This window comes from Coffea eugenioides, unplaced genomic scaffold (assembly GCF_003713205.1).
Source record: "Coffea eugenioides isolate CCC68of unplaced genomic scaffold, Ceug_1.0 ScVebR1_1170;HRSCAF=1979, whole genome shotgun sequence".
In the NCBI taxonomy this organism is placed as follows: Eukaryota; Viridiplantae; Streptophyta; class Magnoliopsida; order Gentianales; family Rubiaceae; genus Coffea; species Coffea eugenioides.
In genome coordinates this window covers 75,231-99,915 of record NW_020861553.1, presented here as the reverse complement: position 1 = coordinate 99,915, position 24,685 = coordinate 75,231, and the positions used below count along the sequence as shown (strand labels likewise).

At 35.0% G+C, this 24,685-nt stretch overlaps 2 protein-coding genes across 7 annotated transcripts; both read right to left on the bottom strand.

Annotated features, from left to right (window-relative positions):
* Positions 1-353: 353 nt before the first annotated feature.
* On the bottom strand, positions 354-6,178 carry LOC113755068 (putative disease resistance protein RGA3). 3 transcript variants are annotated; one of them, XM_027299134.1, is made up of 3 exons: positions 2,605-6,178; positions 2,392-2,457; positions 354-2,073 (listed from the first exon to the last, which is right to left on the bottom strand). In XM_027299134.1, the coding sequence occupies exon 1, from the start codon at positions 6,059-6,061 to the stop codon at positions 2,657-2,659; it is 3,405 nt and encodes a 1,134-aa protein (XP_027154935.1). In that variant the 5' UTR covers positions 6,062-6,178; the 3' UTR covers positions 354-2,073; positions 2,392-2,457; positions 2,605-2,656. The 3 variants fall into 3 exon arrangements, with proteins under 3 accessions (XP_027154935.1, XP_027154936.1, XP_027154934.1); XM_027299135.1 differs by having other exon boundaries at positions 354-683; XM_027299133.1 differs by having other exon boundaries at positions 354-2,457.
* An 8,317-nt stretch (positions 6,179-14,495) lies between these two features.
* LOC113755069 (putative disease resistance protein RGA3) lies at positions 14,496-20,103 on the bottom strand. 4 transcript variants are annotated; one of them, XM_027299137.1, is made up of 5 exons: positions 17,941-20,103; positions 17,728-17,793; positions 15,200-15,313; positions 14,951-15,015; positions 14,496-14,834 (listed from the first exon to the last, which is right to left on the bottom strand). In XM_027299137.1, the coding sequence occupies exon 1, from the start codon at positions 20,044-20,046 to the stop codon at positions 18,019-18,021; it is 2,028 nt and encodes a 675-aa protein (XP_027154938.1). In that variant the 5' UTR covers positions 20,047-20,103; the 3' UTR covers positions 14,496-14,834; positions 14,951-15,015; positions 15,200-15,313; positions 17,728-17,793; positions 17,941-18,018. The 4 variants fall into 4 exon arrangements, with proteins under 4 accessions (XP_027154938.1, XP_027154940.1, XP_027154941.1 ...); XM_027299139.1 differs by lacking the exons at positions 14,496-14,834; positions 14,951-15,015; positions 15,200-15,313 and adding an exon at positions 15,340-16,019; XM_027299140.1 differs by lacking the exons at positions 14,496-14,834; positions 14,951-15,015; positions 15,200-15,313 and adding an exon at positions 15,340-15,649.
* Between the last annotated feature and the right edge of the window lie 4,582 nt (positions 20,104-24,685).

The window sequence follows — 24,685 nt, the reverse complement described above, 5'->3', positions numbered from 1 at the left end:
TGTTAAAATTATTTGTGCTTGCAATTATCAGATGGAGAAGAACAGAGGGTTAACTCGTGCTCGGAAGAAGCTAACCAAAAATCCAAGAAAGAAGCACAAGGTATCTGGCAATGACTGCTGATCTTTTTTCTTTAAACAAATTAAACTCCCAACTACATAGCTGGTGTATCTCTCTTTCTCACAGTTGAAACACCAAAAAGCAGTGGTGCGTCGGAAGGGACAAGTGCGAGATATCAGGAAGCCAACTGCTACTTATGGTGGGGAAGCCTCGGGTATTAATGCAGCAATCAGCCGCAGCATTAGGTTTAAGAGCTAGTCATTGCGGTGCTGCATTTGCATTTTTGGAATATACATAACTGAAGATAGCATTATAGAATACACAGAATTGACTAAATCATTAACACACTCAGTGTAGACTTCAGTTTTCTTAGAATTTAAGCAGATTGTGACAACTTAGCATCCAATTAGAATATGATCAAAGTAGAAAATCTCATAGCTCTTGCATCACTCACTGTTGGGGCAGCTCCCCTTGTGACATCATCTTCCCTATAAATCAAAAGATACGCATCCTATATCCACTCAGAAACCCTTTTGCACCCACAATATAGCCAAATTCAAACTTCATCTAAGTGATCAAGCTATTTAAACAACGTATCAGGACTCTAGATTTTGTTCAAGACAACCTGTTTCAATAGAAATAGTCCTCTTAGATTTGAGAAACAAAATCAAAAGTCCACAAAAACATAAATATCAAGAAACAGGTAAAAAACAAAATGATAAGGCTGATAGAGGATTGCACCAGCATTTATGGTACCAAAACCCTTCCCAAAATTTCTAAGCAATTTCAATTTCGAAAACCAGAGAGTTCATTTTGTAAGAATTCATTAGATAACAGAAAAAACTGAATTTGCAAGATACCTCAAAAAATAAAGTCAATAAATTATATTACTTGATATTTAAGTCATGCCTTAAAGCAGTTTCTTGATATTTCTTCCCAATGGGTTTCTGCAGCATTTGATGCTACAGCAGAAATGGAAAACGAAATAAAGCCACACTACTTCCACGAATTAACAGGTTAACTTCCCTGAGATCCTGAAAGGGAGCTGGAAGAGATGATTTACCAGAACCATATAAAGCCCAAACCAGTGTTATTCTTATCACTTGAAATATTGACCTTTTTCAAGTTCATAACTTTAAAGGCTAACAATCTCCCAGTACTATTACAATTTGTTCGAAGAAAGTAACACATAGGATCATGTTGAAAATCATGCTAAGTTTAGAATCTCCATGGAAGCATAGGGAATTCAGTTTACTTCATGAAATGCATTCTTTAAAAAAAAAAAACAGTTTGAGGAAAAAGCTCTTACTTTCAGCTATAAGTGAAAATCCTGAGCTGAATGGAAAACACTGGTAGAAAATGTCACTTTTTCATTATGTTACAAATCTTTTACTAGAAAGATACCCAAAAGAATGTATGCTTACATGAGTCGCCAAGCTTGTCCACAGTCATTCTCACGTAAAACATTCTTAAAACTTCAAAGTAATAGTGGTGTTAGTTGGCTACTTCAATTGTCAATCCTTACAATCTCACATGCACATTACTCGTGTCGAAATTTCAAACTAGAAATATGCAAGGATGAATAAGTAAATGCCAAAATAAAAGAGTAACCATCAAGATTGACTCTAAGGAGTTAATGGCAGGCTGAAGTAGCTTCTGTAGTTAAATATTTTTGACATAGAGGATCACTCATACAAAATTTACCATTTATAGAATTTCAAAAGACACCAACGCAATCTAGGAATTTGTTTGAGCTAAAAGCAAGACTTAAACTAGTCTGAAACCTTCACCACTGCATATAGACCAAATTTGAATTAACAATTCACTGAAATAATCGACGATGCAAATGTAAAAAACAAATGGAGATAAAGGATTGATATGGCATACTAAATGCATAAGCAAAGTAGAAAGAAAAATAAGATGATCAAATTTGATCAAACATACTTTGGTGGATGCTGAAAAGTTAGCATTATTCATAGCAATGAATTTGCAAACTTTATGTTGCACACTATAAACTGCAAAATTTCGAAATTATTAGCTGTAAGAATGACCTGTAGTTACTATTTTCAAACATAAGCTATGATAGCTGAGAAAGGTTTTGGATAACCATAGCTAATACAACAATTATGTTTTCCGACCATATTGCAATAAATTTCAGAAATGGCCTCACAAAATTTCTCTCATTAACAAAGTTCCAAATAATGTTAATCCTTTAACATGTTGAAAGACACAAATATTGGAGGAAGTAAAACATGGTAGTAGATCACAAAGGAATATCTGGAAAGTGCTAATTCAGGGACAAAAGATCACACAAACATAAATGAAAAGATTACCTAGAAAGCAAAAGCGCACAGGACGAAGGAAAAATAGTTCGCATCAATTATTGAGTAGAAGTTAGGCTGCACAAATGAGATTTGATTAACAAATATTATCAATACATTTCCGCTGTAAATACAAAGAAAAGATTTTAAGGGAAAAGAAATATAGATAGATAGAAGAAGCAAAATTAATTGAAAAAACTGTGAAGTAGTAAGACAGAGGAATACCTAGTAGCTTTAATTGGGAAAACTGACGTTATTTATGAGCTTCAAATGGGGATTAGCCTCTGATTTGCTGCTCATCAATTTCAATTTGGGGAATGCCGGAGATCTTCGACCACTCAGAATTGGATTCGGTGGTGCTGCTACTGCTGCTCTTTGGTTTACATCTTTCCTTTAGAAGGGGACACCCGTCACTCTCCAGCTTTCTTAGTCTGGTGAGGCTTCTCATAGATTGGTGAGAGGGTAAATTCTCTAGCTTTTTACAATCCAAGAGACAAAGTCGTTCAAGTGACGAAAGCTTCCCAAACCAATCGGGCAATGATTTCACTCCAAAACCTTCTAAAAAAAGAGTTGTTAGGGCAGAGAGGCCCTGAAGTTGCTCGGGCAGAGATTCCCAATGAGACCATCCACGCAGAAATAATTCCGAAAGGGAGGGGAAGTAGGGGTGCGGTGGTGGGAGAGCATCAAAGAGGTATAGGAAGGAATGCAACTCTGTGGTTTCTGAGAATGGTCCAATCGATAAGGTTCTCAAGCTTGTAAGAGAACAAAGCTTCTCCTTGGGCAAGTCCGTTAATTTGGGACAACGAGATATGTCCAGGTAAGAGAGAGAAGGTGTTCGGGTTAAATCAATTGGAAAGGAGATCAGATCGGGGCAGCTGTATACTCTCAATTTCTCGAGAGGTAGAAGAGGAGGAGGAGAAGTAGCGGAGAGGGAGGGCGGAGAAGTGGAATCCCACTCTGACTCAGATAGCTGGGGGATGGACAAGTGGGTCAACCCATAGCAATGGGAAATTTCTAATTCGCGCAAGGCAGTGAGGTACTTGTCTCCCTTGGGGATTGAAATCGACTTGAGTGAATCGCAACTCCGAACAAGTAATTTCTCAAGGGACTCAAGACCAACCAAACGTTGAGTAGCACTATTGTCAATACAAGTGTGTGGTTGGCTCAACTCAAGCACTGTTTGGGAATTTGGACCTTCTAAAACTTCAGACGGAAAATCCAAGAAATGGGTCAAATCATCACAACGTTTTAACACGAGATCTGCAAGTTTTGGATTGTTTTGAAATAACATATTTGGTAGCTCAGTGAACCCATTCACAAATAAAAGGCAAAGACCGGTGAGAGTGCTAACTCCGCTGCTGCGAATATATTCCATTACTGCTGACCCATTCTTAGTCAAATGGATGTGCAATTTCTTGAGACTTGGAAAATGACTTGGAAAAGTTGCTAGTTCGGGGCAATAGTAAATCTCTATCGTCTGAAGGACAGGAAATACCATCAATTCTCTATCATGAACTTCTGCTCCCGTCCATTCAGTCAAATTGTGCGCGTACCTTAGAATGAAATGTTCAAGTGCTGGAAACAATTTTAGGGGACTTTGACTGCCGCTTCCACTATGTATGGTTGATTCTCCATAAAAAGAAGGTCCTATGCTTGTTATGCCATCAAGTCTTTCCAAGTGAAGAGATCTGAGGGAGGACATGTGCCCAAGAGTTGGTAACTCTTTGCAGTTTGCGCAATTTCGCACTTCAAAGTGCCTCAAATTCACCAAATTCGTGAAATTTTCTGGAAACTTTGTCAATGAATAACAATCTTCAACTCTTAATGTCTGCAAATGATAAAGTCGACAAAGAGAGTCTGGCATTGTTTCGATTGAAGGTCTGGATAAATCAAGGTACCGCAAATGAGTTAGCTTCCCAATTGATTTAGGAAGCTCCTCGACACTTGATGACCTTAAGCTCAAAACTCGCAACATAAAAAATGATATCTCTCTATCATTAAGTGATCTGTCTTCCAACAAAAATAATGTTGTAATACACTTGAACCTTTCAGAGGGAGGAAATGGCATTTCTTCTCCACTTCTCTCCAGTGCAAGATACTGGATGGGAAACGTCCCCTGGTCATCACTTCCAGACTCTGTCAACCTCAAAGTTTTAGAACTGGGAATGGATTGCACCATATCATGCACAAGATCATGCATTTTGCAATTCACAACATTCTCATACCCATCCTCCTTTGCATCTTGAAACAAGTTACTATCCAACAAAATGGTAAAATACATGTTACCAACTTCCTCCATACACATATTATTGTTTCTTGGATTTGAATAAAGAAATCCTTCTGCTGCCCAAAGTTGGATCAGTTGATTCCTTTCCATTTCAAAATCCTTGGGAAAAATTGAACAATACGCAAGACATTTTTTAAGAGATGGATATGGCAGATGATCAAAGCTCAACTTCAAAATTTCATCAATGCCATTATTTTCACCTCTTTGAAGCCCACTCTCTAATTTCTGCCATTCATCTATTTCCTTGTTGCGCAGCATGCCCCCGAGAACGCTTGCAGCTAATGGTAAGCCTCGGCATTTTTCTGCAATCTTGAACCCTATATCTTCTTGCTGTCTATTTGGCACTTTCCTAGCACCCAATGCATTTGCTTTGAGAATGAGCCAACAATGATCAGGTGATAATTCTTTCAAGGAACAATCTTGAGGAGAAGAAATTCTCGTGATGGTTGCCACTTGTCGCTCACGAGTGGTCACAAGAATCCAGCTCCCCATGGCTTGGCTAGTACCCCTTAAAGACCCAAGAAACTCATTCCATAGTCCGGAATCCTTATTCCAAACATCGTCCAAGACCAGTAGATACCTTTTACCATCCAATGAGCCCTTAAGCCGATTGACTTTGGCTTCCTTACTCTCAACTCCGGTCATTGGTACTTCCAATGATTCTAGCATCAACTTAAAAAGCCTATTGGCATTGAAATCATCCGACACGCATACCCACATGCTCTTCTCAAAATGTTCTTTAATCTTTGGATCATTAAAAACATTTCGAGCCAATGCAGTCTTCCCGATCCCGCCCATCCCTACTATAGGGAGAACGGAGATAGTTTCATCATTATTTGGGGCAGCCAACTTTTTTACTATTTCTGAGACATTATTTTCTCTTCCAACAAAACTCACATCAATAGTAACAGAGGCAGTCTCCCTATTCTTTAGAAGAACACGAGGCGCATCTCTAGCTCCAATCTGTGGCTGGAGGCCAAAGCCCAATGCTTCTTGATTGATTCTTTCCAAATCCATACTGATTTTCTGAATTTTGTTGGCCATTTTGCAACGAAATGCAATGGGATTGGAGAGTGAGAAGAAGAAGCATACCTTCCTCTTCATTTGGTTTTGAATCTCAACTTTGCGCCGGATCATCTCATAGTTGATGTCATCCAACAGATTACCAGCATCGAAAGCCACACGTTCAAGCTTCTCCAGCCAACGCTTCACGAATTGTTGAGTCACCTGTCTTTCCTCTGCATCATGAAGGAGAGCCTGGATCAGAGTCAACGTATCCCTCAGTTTCTCCAAGTCTTTCTTGAATGCAACAAACCGGCCAATTTGTTCAGAAGCCAAATTTATTGCCTTCTCCACTAGAACTTCTACAACGGGACCAAGTAGTGCATCCGCCATCAGGTCAGGTCGATATCTGGGAGAAAGAGAGCAGTTGATAGTTTTGAGAGTGTGGAATGGAACCGGGCAATTTGCAAGTTCGAAGGTGAGAACGAGTTGAATGTAGCAGTCGGTGAAACCAAAAGTCTACGAGTAGTTTGCTGCAATAGAAGGAAAACGAAAAGGAAGAAAAGGTTCCCGACAAACATATCACGTGATAGACACGACACGACAGGAAAGGAAATGAATTCTTTACTTTAACAAAAAGTTGCCAAGATCGACTTTACTTTCTAAACCAATACTCTTCTAGTTGTTTGGCAATTGTGCACAAAATCAATAAGAAAATGTCCCTTCATTTTCAAGAATCTCAAAATCATCTTACTTTATCTTGAGTAGAAAATCAGATGCCAAATATTCGGGCAAAGTAGGATGATGGTTTCTTAAGCAAAAGCTAAATGTCTACGGGATAATTTTCAATGTTCCTGAATGTCTACAAAAAAATCAAGATGGAATTCAATTCCACCGAGAAAAGGGAAAAAGAAAACTAAGGGAAGTTGGAATTCAATTTCTCACCATCTAAACCTCAATTTCAGAGGCTGTGCTCGGTGCTCAGAAGTCTGAAGCAATAATGAACTTACAAGAATTTTCATAGTCATCCATGATAGACGCGTTTTGTTAAATACATTTTACCTTCTTTTTTTTCTAGTTTTTTTAGGCTATTTTTTACTTTTGTAGCATTTTGTGTGATGTGATGTATGTGAGATAAAAAGGTGATTTGAGAAGATAAAAAGGTGATTGGGATTTGTAAGGGTAAATTTTGCAAGATCAAAAATTAGTTGGATTTGATCAAGAAAAAATGAAGCAGAAAACGAAGTGTAAAATGCTTGACCAAAGTGCATCCTTTATTCCTTTTCCTTTATCAATCTATCCATTTATTTTTCATTTTTGTGGTGGCCAGTTCATTATATTATCTCAGATTGACCGAGTCTATGCCCAAAAGTCTAAAACAATAATTCACGTACTGGGCCATTTCAATAATGCAGCCCTGGTGGTGGGATTGAAAAGCAACTCACAATAATGATATACTCCTTTGATTCTTACGGCAATAATGCTTTCTTACTCGTTAAAATTGGGTAGTGCAGAAAATATCCCACAAGAATATAACAAAGAAGAAGAAATATGAGAGAACTCTTGAGACGTGATATATTATTACATGTAAATGATTTTTTTTTGCAAATAATCTCTATCCAAAATCACAAGTTCCTCCATCCCCTTGTTAATGTCATACTTTTCTTTTTATTTTAGATATTCGAAAATGAAAAACGCATTCTAAAATGGAATTCGATTTCATCAAGAAAAGGAAAAAAAAAAAAAAAAAAGGCAGATGGAATTTAATTTCTCAGCATCTAACTCTGAAAAATTATAGCTTGCATTTACTAATTGGGTTCGCATTGAAAAAGAATTACTAATTGGGTTCGTTGTTTGGTACCTTTTTCTGCTTTCTTTTTCTGCTTTCTTTTCACAAGTGTTTTTCTATCTTGTGGTGGCCAGTACTTGCATTATTATCTCAGATTGACTGAGGCTATGCTCAGAAGTCTGAACCAATAATGAAGTCACTGGGCCATTTCAATAATTCAGTCTGGGTGGATTGAAAAGGAACTTACAACCATTTCCACGGTCATCCATGGCAGCAGACGCGTTTTCTCTTCTTTTTTTTTTTTGTGTTTTTAGGCTATTTTTTACTTTTGTGTTTTTAGTCTAACCTTGACAAATTACTGCTTGCATTTACTGTTTGGGCTGGCATTGGAATAAAATTTCACTCATTTGGTGTTTGGTAACCTTTTTTTTTTTGCTCTCTTTTACGGCAATAAAAAGGTAGTGTGTGACAAATTTTGTGCCACTCGATTTATCATTTATGAGTGGAGTCATAAATCTGATCTACCCAAACTTTTGCCTCTTTTCATGAGCAGACAGACTTGTACGAAAAAACAACTAAGTAGTGTACGAAAAGTGTAAAAGACTTCGACTAAACAAAGGATGACTGAGTGAGTCTATGTGGCAAGTCTGAAGCAATAATGAACTTGCTAGGCCATTCCAATAATTCAGTGTGGGTTTTGACCGAAAAAAAATCAGTGCGGGCAGGAATCAAAAGGAACTTACAACCATAGTCATCCATGGTAGGTGGCTAGACGCATTTCGTTAGATGCATTTTAGATTTTTTTAAAATAATTTTTGTGCTTTTAAGCTAATCTGACTAACTTTTAATTTTGTCCCTAATTTCCATTGAGCAGCGATTTTGAAAAGATAAAGGGTTAAGCACACCTTCTGATAAATTTTTTATTTTTTATTATCTTTTAAACACGATGAGTTTAATCTACTCCTATTTCCACTTTTTCTTTTTAATTTTTCCTAGCAAGAGAGGGAAGGAGATGAGTGATTTGAAATCAGGACCTCTAATTTTTAGAACTTCAATCTTAACTATTAGATCAAAACTTCCTCAGCACACCTACTTCTACTCCACACAAAAGTCATAATTATTTTTTAATTTCACGTACATCACATCATAAAAATTACTATAATAATTATTTTAAATAATATTCTATCCAAACACATCACTACTATTCATTTTTTTATTGTCCTCCATTTTTTTATTTATTGATTTGTTTGTAACAAAAGAACTTAACAATAAATTAAAAAAATTTTAATTTTTATGTATCAAGTAAAATGCATGCCAATGTTGACATCAATTTGCATGATTGAAGTGTTGGAATTGAAGCAATTAGGTATAATCCACCAAAGAGGCACGTCAAGTTTTTTATGGAATTCGAACATTTGCTTTTATTGGTTTCAGGATGTTGTTGCGGTATGTTTAGGAATCAGAGAAGAGGTGTGGAAAGTTGCTGCGGTATGATTGTGACCACAAATGATAGGGGAAGTGTGGGTGATGGACACCTGTAAAAGGCTTCTTTACCTGCAACCTGGAGGGCTGTTGGGTGTTGGGGGATTACAACTGCAAATGTAAAATGTGGAGTGCCTAAATTAGGCAACTTCCAAAGTGAGGGGGTCGTACGCTGAAGTAAGGGCAGGGAAAAAAGGGGCGAAGCTTGGCGGATAAGCTAACACGGTATGCATAGTAATAAGGAAGAAGCGCGAAATCGGACGAAAGCATTGAAAAGTGGGGTTCTTTTAATAAACACCGACGTGTTTATTTTGTATGCTTTCCGATAAATGAAGTACTCAATTTAAGAAAATTGGGTACTCCTGACCGTATGATGGACGAAAGCCATAAAGAGCTGGTCGTTTATAAGACAACGGGTTTAACTATACTTTTTTTCCGATAAATACATTTCTATTTAAGGCACCTTGCTACTCTGTTCGTGTAACGGTCCAAAAGACATAAAGAGTTGGTCTTTTATTCAACAATGGGATTATTTTCATTTTATCTGATAAAACATTGTGTCTTTAAGGCACCTTGGGTATTATATTGTTGTAAGAGAGGAAAGCCATAAAGAGTTGAAACTTTTAAATTGAAACACGCGTTTGAATATATGAATGGGCCTCTACGGAAAATGGGTTTAATCTTTACTTATAATGGGGGAAAGCCATATAGAACTGGTTTTATTATCGAAAAATGCATTTCAATATAATGTTGTCAGATAAATAAATATTTATTTAAGGAAAATGGGTACTCCGTTCTTATACTTTTTTTCGATAAATACTTTTATACATTTCTATTTATTAGTAAGAATTACTATTTATGTATAAAAACTTACTATTATTTGAACTAAACTTACTCTTTTAAAAGTAAGTTTGGGATATAAAGTAGTAATCTACTTATTTAAAAATTAAGTTTAATATTTATTCCAATTTACCTTTTGAGGTATAAAAGTTAGGAATAATTTCATAAACCTCCCCTGAGGTTTCTGACATTTACACTTACCTCCCATGTGGTTTGAACAATTACACTGACCTCCCCTGAGTTTACTAATCCTTTACAAATTCAGTCCAAATGATTAAAATATTATTTTAGAGAGTGAAACTAGAATTTTGTACCTGATTTGTCCTTTGTACCACATGTCCAATGAATGGCAAAGTATTACAAATTAATTAACAATTAATAAACTTTAACAAGCGTAGTTTATAGGCAAATACGAATTGCCTATTTAAAGTACTAGCTCTTTACATGTATTTTACTTTCAAACATTTATTTTATCACAAATATTTATTCTCAAATACAGATTTGTATTTACTCTCAAATATTTAATTTTTGTTAAATAAAAAACCTACCAGTTTTTCTTCCGTAGAAATATTAATATAACATTTTTTCAATTTTAGTTACAAATATTTATGTATTTAACATAAATTAAATGATTCAGAATAAAATACTCATAAAGAGCTAATACTTTACTCATGTAATGGATGAAAGCCATAAAAAATTAACATTTTATAGGCCATTTCTTTTTTTAAATTTTAATTTATATTAAATAGATAACCTATCGATTTTCTTTTTGCAAGAATATTATTGTAACACCTTTTAATTTTTAATTACAAATATTTATATATTTATTATAAATTAAATAATTAAAAATAAAATACATGTAAAGAGACGGTACTTTAAATAAGTTATGCGTATTTGCCTATAAACTATACTCCTTACTTAAATCAATAAACTACACTCCTTAACTTAAATCAATAAACTATACTCCTTACTTTAAATAGTGTAGTTTATAGGCAAATATGCATATCCTATTTAAAGTATCGGCTCTTTACAGATATTTTATTTTCAAATATTTAATTTATGATAAATATATTAACATTTGTAATTAAAAATTAAAAGTGTTACAGTAATATTCTTGCAAAAAAAAATCAGTAGGTTATCTATTTAATATAAATTAAATATTTTTAAAAAAATAAATGGCCTCATAAAATATTAATTTTTTATGGCTTTCATTCATTACATGAGTAAAGTATTGGCTCTTTATGGATATTTTATCCTGAATCATTTAATTTATGTTAAATACATAAATATTTATAACTAAAATTGAAAAAGTGTTATATTAATATTTCTACGGAAGAAAAACTGGTAGGTTTTGTGTTTAATAAAAATTAAATATTTGAGAGTAAATACATATCTGTATTTGAGAATAAATATTTGTAATAAAATAAATATTTGAAAGTAAAATACCCGTAAAGAGTTGATACTTTAAATATGTAATACGTATTTGCCTATAAACTACGCTTCTTAAAGTTTATTAATTGTTAATTAATTTGTAACACTTTATCATTCATTGGACATGTAACACAAAGCACAAATCAGGTACAAAATTCTAATTTCACTCTCTAAAATAATATTTTAATTATTTGGACTGAATTTGTAAATGATTAGTAACCTCAGGGGAGATAAGTGTAAATGTCAGAAACCTCAGGGGAAGTTTCTGAAATTATCCCTAAAAGTTACTAATCTATTAGGCTTAACTTATTATTTTAGATAGGAAACTTATATTACTTCCATAATTTTAGGTGTTATTCTATTTAGGTGAATAGGTCCAACAATAAATCAAATGATCGCTGAAAGTGCAACAACATGTTATATTAGGTAAAAACTATTTCGCTACCATAACTATCATTTAGTATATCTATATGTATTGCTGAGGGGGTTTTGGATAGGGAGCTTCCAAAATTGTCAAAAGTTTGAATGCTATTTTAATAGAATTTTACATTTTTATAATTAAAAAATGTTTATCTCTTAACTAATCATGTAACTGCTCCTACAAATCCTATAATTATGCTCATATTTTTCCCACATTTCCCGCACGTTTTCTTCACTACCCCGTAAAATTCAAACTCCTAAACTTTAACTAACAGATAATAACCACCCCTGTAAAATAATATCTGCAAATTTCAATTCACATCTCACATTTATTACTGCTACTTATCATATCACTAATAGTAATAACTAACCGTTAATTTAAGAAATTCACAACTACGAAAGTCAAATATCCAAAATTTAGTAGCCTGTTTAAATTACAATTTTCACAATTCAACGTATCTTATATATTGTCATAATATATTTTACTCTCACAATCATTCACAAATTATAAAGGGGTTAAAAAATAAATAATTTTCAATAAAAAATTAATTCAAAGGTAGTTAATTCACACACACACACACACGCATACATATATATACATATATATTTTTTCATAATATAAACTAAAATTATAAAAAATTAGAAGGGCTAACTTTTTTTTACACAAATATTTACACAATATGAATTAAAATTTTTAAAACTTTGAAAAGAAGGGACCTATGGCCCCGATTAGCCCCTATTAGTTTGGGAGTGTTTGGATAGCAGATTTTTTCAAATAATATTTTGCTTATATTATAAACACATTTTTCAATCCATTTTTTTATCTCACATACATCATATCACAAAAAGTGCTATCATAATTATTTCAAATAATATTTTAAATAACACTCTATCCAAACAAATTTCAATAGCGTCTTAGTTCCAAACCTGCAAGATTACAAAAGAGAAAATAACTTATCACAAAATGAATTTTACACTATGGTGATCCCACCCAAATGTAGTTATTTCACGCATACACGTACATATATATACTTATATATTCTCATAATATAAACTAAAATTATAATAAATTTGGAGGACCAGTTTTATTTTACACAAATATTTATATAATTTAAAATTTTTAAAACTTGGGGAGGAGGGCTATGACCTCCATTAGCCCCCATTGGTTCCATTATTGATTTCAACAGCATCTTAATTTCAAACCTGTAAGATTACAAAGAAAAAAAATAACTAATCACAAAGCGAATCCCACACCATAGTGATCCCAATGAAATATTTTAAAAAGATTCAGCAAGTTCACTTCAAAAAAATACAAGTCTTGCTGAACTTTTTTTGTAGTACGAATTCTTCAAAATTCAATAGAATTAATTAAACCACCAATATTAATTTTCATACTAAAAGTTTTGGAGTTTTCAATTAGATCTTACCTTCATGCATTCATGGTCCGCTAAGTGGTGCATATAGGCTCTTACTTCCCTGGCGCTCAACATTCTAGTGTAGTAGTTTCATTTTATCATATTTGATGATACCACTAGATATGTGGCTTACTGTATCTTTTAGCTCCATCTGCCAATCATTATCTGTGTAATTACCTGTTTAAGAAATAAAAGTACCCTTTTTGGTGACCTGCTACTAGATTCATTTACCCTTACATCAGAAAAAGTGAGAAGGAACCCTTCGATTACTTGTGTGTTTGTATGTGTGTGCTGGAGTTTTTGTTTATTTCAATTGATATTATTATTGAAAGCAGGAAATGTGGTGGTGCCTTTGTTTTCACCATGGGATTGTAGATGTTTTCACATCAGTACTGTTTCTGCTCCAATATTCCGGGTCTGGTAACGTGTTAAAATGAATCAATGCATAAGTACAGCTAGTTTTGGAGTTTAGGGGGGAGAGAGGAAAAATTAGTTTTAGACACAAAAAATGATAGGAGATGAGAAGCAAGAGATTAGAGAGCTTTTAAATCTTGTTTTTAGAGTTCAAGAGATGAAAGAAATGGTTTGGTAAATTTAATGCTATCCTATTTTATATATTTTTGAGGCTAAAAGTTGCATTTTGGTAACTCTAATCCATTTCTCACCAATTGGACACTTTCTTAACTGTGGCTCCAAAAGCCATCCGCTCATATCTGTCCATTTTTATGCTTTCCATCCCCATAAAAACCAATGTTTTTAAACTCGGACCGGCCAGTGATCAAACCGGCCGGTCCGGTCCGGTTCTAAAAACATTGATAAAAACTCAAAATGGAAACTTGACCTTTCTTCTCATGTCTCCTCTCTGTCGATGCTTATATTGTGCAGACAAAGTGGTTTGTCTACTAACAGAGACAATAACTCACATCCACTCATTGACCAACCAAACAATGAGATTCATTGAATTGGTGGTATCTTAAAGTTTGGTATAGCTGATACTAAAACTAGGCCACCGGTTGTGTAAGTAAAATGATTGTATGTACTTTGATTAAAATATGAAATGGAAAAGTTTTGTTCTGATTAAAATATAAAGCTTGCAAACATAGCTAGCAAAATTTTGATTGTAGTAAATGATAGGTTAAGATACAGAAACCTATCAGCTTGTAGGCGAACGCATCATCAAGAGTACTAGTCTCCAAAAACAATGTTGGTAGATGTTTTGTGTTCACATTTCTAATCGTACATTTCTTTCCTCTAATATAACAAATTTTGGAAATTCTTTTGGCACCAGATTTTCCAAAACTCAAATACATTGTGTAATGTTCTAATACTCAATTCACTTTCACGTATAGCAACAAGGGCCTGTCAAGCAAAATGTCAAAAGATTGTATAGCATCATGAGACTGAATATACAGAACTGAAGATAGCATATTATAGAATACACCGAATTGACTAAATCATTAACACACTCAGTGTAGACTTCAGTTTTCTTAGAATTTAAGCAGATTGTGACAACTTAGCATCCAATTAGAATATGATCAAAGTAGAAAATCTCATAGCTCTTGCATCACTCAGTGTTGGGGCAGCTCCCCTTGTGACATCATCTTCCCTATAAATCAAAAGATACGCATCCTATATCCACTCAAGCCTTCTGGTGGATTGGTGGAAGGATTACCACTCAAGCTTTTTGCATTTGCCAACTTAGAACCCTTCAACAGATGAAAGCTTCTCAATTCGACTAGGCTATGTTTCTTTAAAAGGGATGGCTAGCCTCATTTGCAGCAGTTGTCATCTAAATGGAAATAAATTTGGTATCTGTTAGGCTAAGTGCAATAGTAAATACACTCCAGAAAAGTGGAAGTAATAGACCTAGGAAGTAGATGCATGATTATGGGAGCAAGGACATACCACAACTTAAAAATCCGACCAGTAGCTTTCCCATGTATTGCTCATCCATAGCTCTGTTATTTAACCTTGAAAACCATGGGTGGAAGATTCAAAATTTCAGACAAGTTTAAAATAAATGGCAATTTAAGAAGATCTTACTAATTCTATTGTTTATGAAAATTCACGAAGCCATAAAGAAATCAGCAGTATTGACAAAAGTCAAACAAATTTTCTAAAACCAGAGAATTTTCATCACAAACGGAAGTCTACCTGATGCAGGAGAATCCCTGTAGCTAGCTAGAATGATCTGTCGCTGTCAGCCTCATATGTTCTTTCACGATTTACCAATCTGAGAGTAGACTCTCAAACTAGACTCAATACTGCCTACAACCACGGGAAGAAATGGCATCAGATCAGGAGCTGCATAGTAAGCATACACCACTGTAGAAAGCATTACACTCATGCTGAATTGTAATTTAACGTTCTCTATATGGAATTAAAGTGCAAGAATCTTCCTCTTGGGAGAGAGCCCAGATAAATCCCTCCAACAAAGGAAGCTTTCTGCTTACTTTTTGTAGTGCAACTGTGAAGGAGGTTTTGAACTAGGCTAGTTAAGACCTCAATCTTGGGAGGTCTTGAACTAGGCCAGATATAGAAGAGGTTCCTCAATATGTGCAATGACTCTGCTGTTCACAGAGTGTTCTTTGAGCCAAAAAGTAGCTACCATCAGGCACCAACAAAGTTAGAAAAATTAGTAACATTCAATTCTTAGAAGATTACAACATAAATGAGCGCTTACTTTTTAAAGGAATGAAGTGTAGATTTAGATCTTGAGTAGTTAATACTAACATCAATATAAGAGGATAAGTAGCTGGCTAAATTATTCTAATTCATTAAACTTGACTTTTGTTCCTTGGAACCCAGCATCTCAATGTTTTTGGTTGCGCCAAATTTGTTATGAATAGATTAACATCAGGTTACTAAGGTCAGAAACCCTTTTGCACCCACAATATAGCCAAATTCAAACTTCATCTAAGTGATCAAGCTATTTAAACAACGTATCAGGACTCTAGATTTTGTTCAAGACAACCTGTTTCAATAGAAATAGTCCTCTTAGATTTGAGAAACAAAATCAAAAGTCCACAAAAACATAAATATCAAGAAACAGGTAAAAAACAAAATGATAAGGCTGATAGAGGATTGCACCAGCATTTATGGTACCAAAACCCTTCCCAAAATTTCTAAGCAATTTCAATTTCGAAAACCAGAGAGTTCATTTTGTAAGAATTCATTAGATAACAGAAAAAACTGAATTTGCAAGATACCTCAAAAAATAAAGTCAATAAATTATATTACTTGATATTTAAGTCATGCCTTAAAGCAGTTTCTTGATATTTCTTCCCAATGGGTTTCTGCAGCATTTGATGCTACAGCAGAAATGGAAAACGAAATAAAGCCACACTACTTCCACGAATTAACAGGTTAACTTCCCTGAGATCCTGAAAGGGAGCTGGAAGAGATGATTTACCAGAACCATATAAAGCCCAAACCAGTGTTATTCTTATCACTTGAAATATTGACCTTTTTCAAGTTCATAACTTTAAAGGCTAACAATCTCCCAGTACTATTACAATTTGTTCGAAGAAAGTAACACATAGGATCATGTTGAAAATCATGCTAAGTTTAGAATCTCCATGGAAGCATAGGGAATTCAGTTTACTTCATGAAATGCATTCTTTAAAAAAAAAAAACAGTTTGAGGAAAAAGCTCTTACTTTCAGCTATAAGTGAAAATCCTGAGCTGAATGGAAAACACTGGTAGAAAATGTCACTTTTTCATTATGTTACAAATCTTTTACTAGAAAGATACCCAAAAGAATGTATGCTTACATGAGTCGCCAAGCTTGTCCACAGTCATTCTCACGTAAAACATTCTTAAAACTTCAAAGTAATAGTGGTGTTAGTTGGCTACTTCAATTGTCAATCCTTACAATCTCACATGCACATTACTCGTGTCGAAATTTCAAACTAGAAATATGCAAGGATGAATAAGTAAATGCCAAAATAAAAGAGTAACCATCAAGATTGACTCTAAGGAGTTAATGGCAGGCTGAAGTAGCTTCTGTAGTTAAATATTTTTGACATAGAGGATCACTCATACAAAATTTACCATTTATAGAATTTCAAAAGACACCAACGCAATCTAGGAATTTGTTTGAGCTAAAAGCAAGACTTAAACTAGTCTGAAACCTTCACCACTGCATATAGACCAAATTTGAATTAACAATTCACTGAAATAATCGACGATGCAAATGTAAAAAACAAATGGAGATAAAGGATTGATATGGCATACTAAATGCATAAGCAAAGTAGAAAGAAAAATAAGATGATCAAATTTGATCAAACATACTTTGGTGGATGCTGAAAAGTTAGCATTATTCATAGCAATGAATTTGCAAACTTTATGTTGCACACTATAAACTGCAAAATTTCGAAATTATTAGCTGTAAGAATGACCTGTAGTTACTATTTTCAAACATAAGCTATGATAGCTGAGAAAGGTTTTGGATAACCATAGCTAATACAACAATTATGTTTTCCGACCATATTGCAATAAATTTCAGAAATGGCCTCACAAAATTTCTCTCATTAACAAAGTTCCAAATAATGTTAATCCTTTAACATGTTGAAAGACACAAATATTGGAGGAAGTAAAACATGGTAGTAGATCACAAAGGAATATCTGGAAAGTGCTAATTCAGGGACAAAAGATCACACAAACATAAATGAAAAGATTACCTAGAAAGCAAAAGCGCACAGGACGAAGGAAAAATAGTTCGCATCAATTATTGAGTAGAAGTTAGGCTGCACAAATGAGATTTGATTAACAAATATTATCAATACATTTCCGCTGTAAATACAAAGAAAAGATTTTAAGGGAAAAGAAATATAGATAGATAGAAGAAGCAAAATTAATTGAAAAAACTGTGAAGTAGTAAGACAGAGGAATACCTAGTAGCTTTAATTGGGAAAACTGACGTTATTTATGAGCTTCAAATGGGGATTAGCCTCTGATTTGCTGCTAAACAATTACGGTATGCTACTGCTGCTCTCTGGTTTACATCTTTCCTTTAGAAGGGGGCACCCGCGACTGTCCAGCTTTCTTAGTCTGGTGAGGCTTCTCATAGATTGGTGAGAGGGTAAATTCTCTAGCTTTTCACAATCCAAGAGACAAAGTTGTTCAAGTGACGAAAGCTTCCCAAACCAATCGGGCAATGATTTCACTCCAAAACCACTTAAACAAAGAGTTGTTACGGCAGAGAGGCGCTGAAGTTGCTCGGGCAGAGATTCCCAATGAGACCATCCACGCAGAATTAATTCTGAAAGGGAGGGGAAGTAGGGGTGCGGTGGTGGGAGAGCGTCAAAGAGGTATAGGAAGGAATGCAACTCTGTGGTTTCTGAGAATGGTCCAATGTCTAAGGTTCTCAAGCTTGTAAGAGAACAAAGCTTCCCCTTGGGCAAGTCCGTTATTTTGGGACAACTTGATATGGCTAGGGAAGAGAGAGAAGGTGTTCGGGTTAAATCAATTGGAAAGGAGATCAGATCGAAGCAGCCGTTTACTTTCAATTTCTCGAGAGGTAGAAGAGGAGGAGGAGAAGTAGCGGAGAGGGAGGGCGGAGAAGTGGAATCCCACTCTGACTCAGATAGCTGGGGGATGGACAAGTGGGTTAACCTATTGCAATCGGAAATTTCTAATTCTCGCAAGGCAGTGAGGTACTTGTCTCCCTTGGGGATTGAAATCGACTTGAGTGAATTGCAAAATCGAACAAGTAATTTCTCAAGGGACTCAAGACCAACCAAACGTTGAGTAGAACTATTGTCAATACAAGTGTGTGGTTGGCTCAACTCAAGCACTGTTTGGGAATTTGGACCTTCTAAAGTTTGAGGAACATCAGACGGAAAATCCAAGAAATGGGTCAAATCACGACAACTTCTTAACCGGAGATGTGCAAGATTTAGATTGTTTTGAAATAACATATTTGGTAGCTCAGTGAACCCAGTCACATACAAAAGGCTAAGACTAGTGAGAGTGCTAACTCCGCTGCGGATATATTCCATTACTGCTGACCCATTCTTAGTCAAATCGATGTGCAATTTCTTGAGACTTGGAAAATGACTTGGAAAAGTTGCTAGTTCGGGGCAATCTTCAATCTCTATCATCTCAAGGACAGGAAATACCATCAATTCTCTATCATGAACTTCTGCTTCCGTCCATTCAGTCAAACTGTGCGTGTCCCTTAGAATGAAATGTTCAAGTGCTGGAAACAATTTTAGGGGACTTTGACTGCTGCTTCCACTATGTATGGTTGATTCTCCATAAAAAGAAGGTCCTATGCTTGTTATGCCATCAAGACTTTCCAAGTGAAGAGATCTGAGGGAGGACATGTGCCCAAGAGTTGGTAACTCTTTGCAGTTTGTGCAATTTCGCACTTCAAAGTGCCTCAAATTCACCAAATTCGTGAAATTTTCTGGAAACTTTGTCAATGATTTGCAACCTTCAACTCTTAATGTCTGCAAATGATAAAGTCGACAAAGAGAGTCTGGCATTATTTTGATTGAAGGTCTGGATAAATCAAGGTACCGCAAATGAGTTAGCTTCCCAATTGATTTAGGAAGCTCCTCGACACTTGATGACCTTAAACTCAAAACTCGCAACATAAAAAATGATATCTCTCTATCATTAAGTGATACATCTTCCAACAAAAATAATGTTGTAATACACTTGAACCTTTCGGAGGGAGGAAATGGCATTTCTTTTTCACTTCTCTCCAGTGCAAGATACTGAATGGGAAACGTCCCCTGATCATCACTTCCAGACTCTGTCAACCTCAAAGTTTTAGAACTGGGAATGGATTGCACCATATCATGCACAAGATCATGCATTTTGCAATTCACAACATTCCCATACTTATCCTCCTCTGCATCTTGAAACAAGTTACTATCCAACAAAATGGTAAAATACTTGTTACCAACTTCCTCCATACACATATTGTTTCTTGGATTTGAATAAAGAAATCCTTCTGCTGCCCAAAGTTGGATCAGTTGATTCCTTTCCATTTCAAAATCCTTGGGAAAAATTGAACAGTATGCAAGACATTTTTTAAGAGATGGATATGGCAGATGATCAAAGCTCAACTTCAAAATTTCATCAATGCCATTATTTTCACCTCTTTGAAGCCCCCTCTCTAATTTCTGCCATTCACCTATTTCCTTGTTGCGCAGCATGCCCCCGAGAACGCTTGCAGCTAATGGTAAGCCTTGGCATTTTTCTACAATCTTCAAACCTATATCTTCTTGCAGTCTATTTGGCACTTTCCTAGCACCCAATGCATTTTCTTTGAGAATGAGCCAGCATTGATCATCTGATAATTGTTTCAAGGAATAATCTTGAGGAGAAGAAATTCTCGTGATGGTTGCCACTTCTTTTTCACGAGTGGTCACAAGAATCCAGCTCCCCATGACTTGGCTAGTTCCCTTCAAAGACTTAAGAAAGTCATTCCATAGTCTGGAATCCTTACTCCAAACATCATCCAAGACCAGTAGATACCTTTTACCGTCCAATAATTCCTTGAGCCGATTGACTTTGGCGTCCTTACCCTCAACTCCGGTCATTGGTGCTTTCAATGATTCTAGCATCAGCCTAAAAAGCCTATTGTCATTGAAATCATCCGACACGCATACCCACATTCTCTCCTCAAAATGTTCTTTAATCTTTGGATCATTATAAACATTTCGAGCCAATGCAGTCTTCCCAATCCCGCCCATCCCTACTATAGGAAGAACGGAGATAGTTTCATCATTATTTGGGGCAGCCAACTTTTTGACTATTTCTGAGACATCATTATCTCTTCCAACGAAACACACATCAACAGTAGCAGCGGCAGTCTCTCTGTTCTTTGGAAGAACACGAGGCGCATCTGTAGCTCCAGTCTGTGGCCGGAGGCCAAAGCCCAATGCTTCTTGATTGATTCTTTTCAAATCCATACTGATTTTCTGAATTTTGTTGGCCATTTTGCAACGAAATGCAATGGGATTGGAGAGTGAGAAGAAGAAGCATACCTTCCTCTTCATTTGGTTTTGAATCTCAACTTTGCGCCGGATCATCTCATAGTTGATGTCATCCAACAGATTACCAGCATCGAAAGCCACACGTTCAAGCTTCTCCAGCCAACTCTTCACGAATTCAGTCACCTGTCTTTTCCTCTGCATCATGAAGGAGAGCCTGGATCAGAGTCAACGTATCCTTCAGTTTCTCCAAGTCTTTCTTGAATGCAACAAACCGGCCAATTTGTTCAGAAGCCAAATTTATTGCCTTCTCCACTAGAACTTCTACAATGGGACCAAGTAGTGCATCCGCCATCAGGTCAGGTCGATATCTGGGAGAAAGAGAGCATTTGATAGTTTTGAGAGTGTGGAATGGAACCGGGCAATTTGCAAGTTTGAAGGTGAGAACGAGTTGAATGTAGCAGTCGGTGAAACCAAAAGTCTACGAGTAGTTGGTGGTGGTTTTTAATCTTTTTTATTTATTCGTACTTTCAGCTTTTGAAAACTCATTTTAGAATTTGCTGCAATAAAAGGAAAATGAAAAGGAAGAAAAGGTTCCGACAAACATATCACGTGATAGACACGACAGGAAAGGAAATGAATTCTTTACTTTAACAAAAAGTTGCCATTTACGTACAAGTCAGAGTCTCAGACACTATTTGGATAGCTCTTTATTTATAAAAAATTATTTGATTGTATAATAAAAATATTTTTTAATTATATTTTAATTTTTTTAATTATCTTTTTATCCCATAACTCATATACGTTACATCATAAACAAATGTTACAATAATATTTTTTAAAAATATTATCCCAAATACTCTCCTATCAAGCTATCTGCACAACTAAAATATAAAATCAACTCAGTACTACATCCGGTGTTTGTTAATCCAATCATTTGTTTGTGTAATTTTTTTTTTAATTATGGCTCTAAATCTAGAGGAAGGCATCGGAAATTGGATGGGTAATCTTGATTTGAAATCTAAACTACCTGGTTTTGTGGGAGTTGTCTTGTAGTTGCTATTTTTATGATTAGTAAGCTTTGATATGGAAAATTATTTTGAAAGGATTACTTCAGCACGCCTAAGCCGTAATCATGGAAGGACTTCCGATTTCCTTAGGATCTGTTTGGATAGTATATTATTTGCAATTTTATTTGAAATAATTACTGTAATACTTTTTGTGATGTGACGTATGTGAGATAAAAAGGTGGTTGAAAATATAAAAAGATATATTAAAAATTATAATGGTGATGTAAGCAAATAAATTTGGCTAAATAATTGGCTGTCCAGTTTCTTAGGCCGTAATCATGAATAGAGCGAAAAGGAAGTACTCGACAAATTGCATCTTTAACTCCAAAACTTAATATAGTTTCTTTTAATTTCACCATTTTTATAAAGGACTATTAAAATTTGTTTCTTATCATATTTAACCATTTTTAGGCATCTACAACTATGCCGTCATGTTTTCCATCCTATTATCAATACCAAATAGCATAAAAATATACTCTTCTATAATTGTTTCTTGATTTTTCATAATTTTATTGTCATTCATTGACAATACTTTTCATAATTCTCATGAACTTTTTGTATTTATTACTTATTAACTATTACAAGTTAAAATTTGTATCTTGTAAACAACTAATACATCTGAAATTTTAGATTTCATTCATTAGCAATTATGGAAATTCATAAGACAAAAAGGAATTCCATCATATACCCCAAGTCAGTGTACCTATAACATGAAGAAACTATCAATGAAAGAGAAGATTACCTGGTCGCGGAGAAAAAAGATAGGAAAGAATATTATAGCACTGTTTTCTCTCTAACAGTGTCAGCCGTTGTTGTGAAGATAAGGAAGAGTGAGATGAATTTTTTATTGAGTGGGGTTTTATAGAGAGCCATCGAAAATAATTTTTTTCCTTAGGAACTTTTTAAGGGTAAAACTGTCATATTGTAAAAGTATACTTAAGCCTTCGCCTTTTCCTACCATTTCAACCCAATTTTCGTCGGACGACATTTTGGCTTTGGGAGGGAATCAGGGAAACGAAATCCATCCAATTCTTTTGTTAACTTTCCCACAGTTTCTTCCAACCGACAGAAATTAAAAAGTTTCTGACCAGAAAATTTTCTTTTCTGACCGTTTCTTGCCTTCCAAAGAATCCAAACGTGTTTTTTCCCCAAAGAAAGAAAATAAAATTGTTTTGCTGTTCTTAAACAATTTTTTTTTTGACTCAGAATTAATTTCCCTAAATTTCACAATAGCCTTAAAAGAAATTTTAGAATTCAACACTTAATTATCATCTTTACAAAACAATAAATTCAATATCGATGATGATTTAAGACAATAGCTTACCAGGTTTTCTAACTAACTTACTCTAAAAGGCAGATGGAATTTAATTTCTCAGCATCTAACTCTGAAAAATTATAGCTTGCATTTACTAATTGGGTTCGCATTGAAAAAGAATTACTAATTGGGTCCGTTGTTTGGTACCTTTTTCTGCTTTCTTTTCACAAGTGTTTTTCTATCTTGTGGTGGCCAGTACTTGCATTATTATCTCAGATTGACTGAGGCTATGCTCAGAAGTCTGAACCAATAATGAAGTCACTGGGCCATTTCAATAATTCAGTCTGGGTGGATTGAAAAGGAACTTACAACCATTTCCACGGTCATCCATGGCAGCAGACGCGTTTTCTCTTCTTTTTTTTTTTTGTGTTTTTAGGCTATTTTTTACTTTTGTGTTTTTAGTCTAACCTTGACAAATTACTGCTTGCATTTACTGTTTGGGCTGGCATTGGAATAAAATTTCACTCATTTGGTGTTTGGTAACCTTTTTTTTTTTGCTCTCTTTTACGGCAATAAAAAGGTAGTGTGTGACAAATTTTGTGCCACTCGATTTATCATTTATGAGTGGAGTCATAAATCTGATCTACCCAAACTTTTGCCTCTTTTCATGAGCAGACAGACTTGTACGAAAAAACAACTAAGTAGTGTACGAAAAGTGTAAAAGACTTCGACTAAACAAAGGATGACTGAGTGAGTCTATGCTGACAAGTCTGAAGCAATAATGAACTTACGGACAAAGGGCCGGAGCGGTTGTCGAAACTTTTCATGGCTAAGATGTAATGGGCCATCATCAACGGACAAAACGAAGCCATGTCGCCAAATTATATCAGCTAAATAAGACGGCGTCATTTTATTAAGTGTCAAATAAAAAAATAAAAATTTTGGAAACGGATGGAGCATCATTGTCAAACGGCGTCAAATTTATCCCGCCCAAATTATTAATGAAAAGTTCCTTTTTATCAAAAATCCCCATTTCACTTTCCTCATTTCCAAAACCCTTTCCCCGTTGTCAGGTAATGCAAAAAATCACTCCACGGAAGAACTGCCATTTCACTCCACAGAATCACTCCACAAAATCACTCCCATTTCACTCCCCGTTGTCTGCTAATTTCTAAAACAACTGCTTGAATTCCTCCTAAAAAAGACCCACGGTATTTTTTGGAGGAGGAGAAACTGCATAATCCAAAGCAAGATAGGATCTTTTACACTCTCTGCTCCTATGTTGCACTTGTAATGTTTATCCGCAACATTGATACTCTTCATTTTTTGACATTTTTTTAATTCATTGGGGTCAAAATTTTCTGGA

What these genes read in the sequence shown, in the direction of transcription:
- LOC113755068 (XM_027299133.1), bottom strand. Translation starts at nt 6,061, where the DNA reads ATGGCGGATGCACTACTTGGTCCCGTTGTAGAAGTTCTAGTGGAGAAG.
- LOC113755069 (XM_027299137.1), bottom strand. Translation starts at nt 20,046, where the DNA reads ATGGAAAGGAATCAACTGATCCAACTTTGGGCAGCAGAAGGATTTCTT.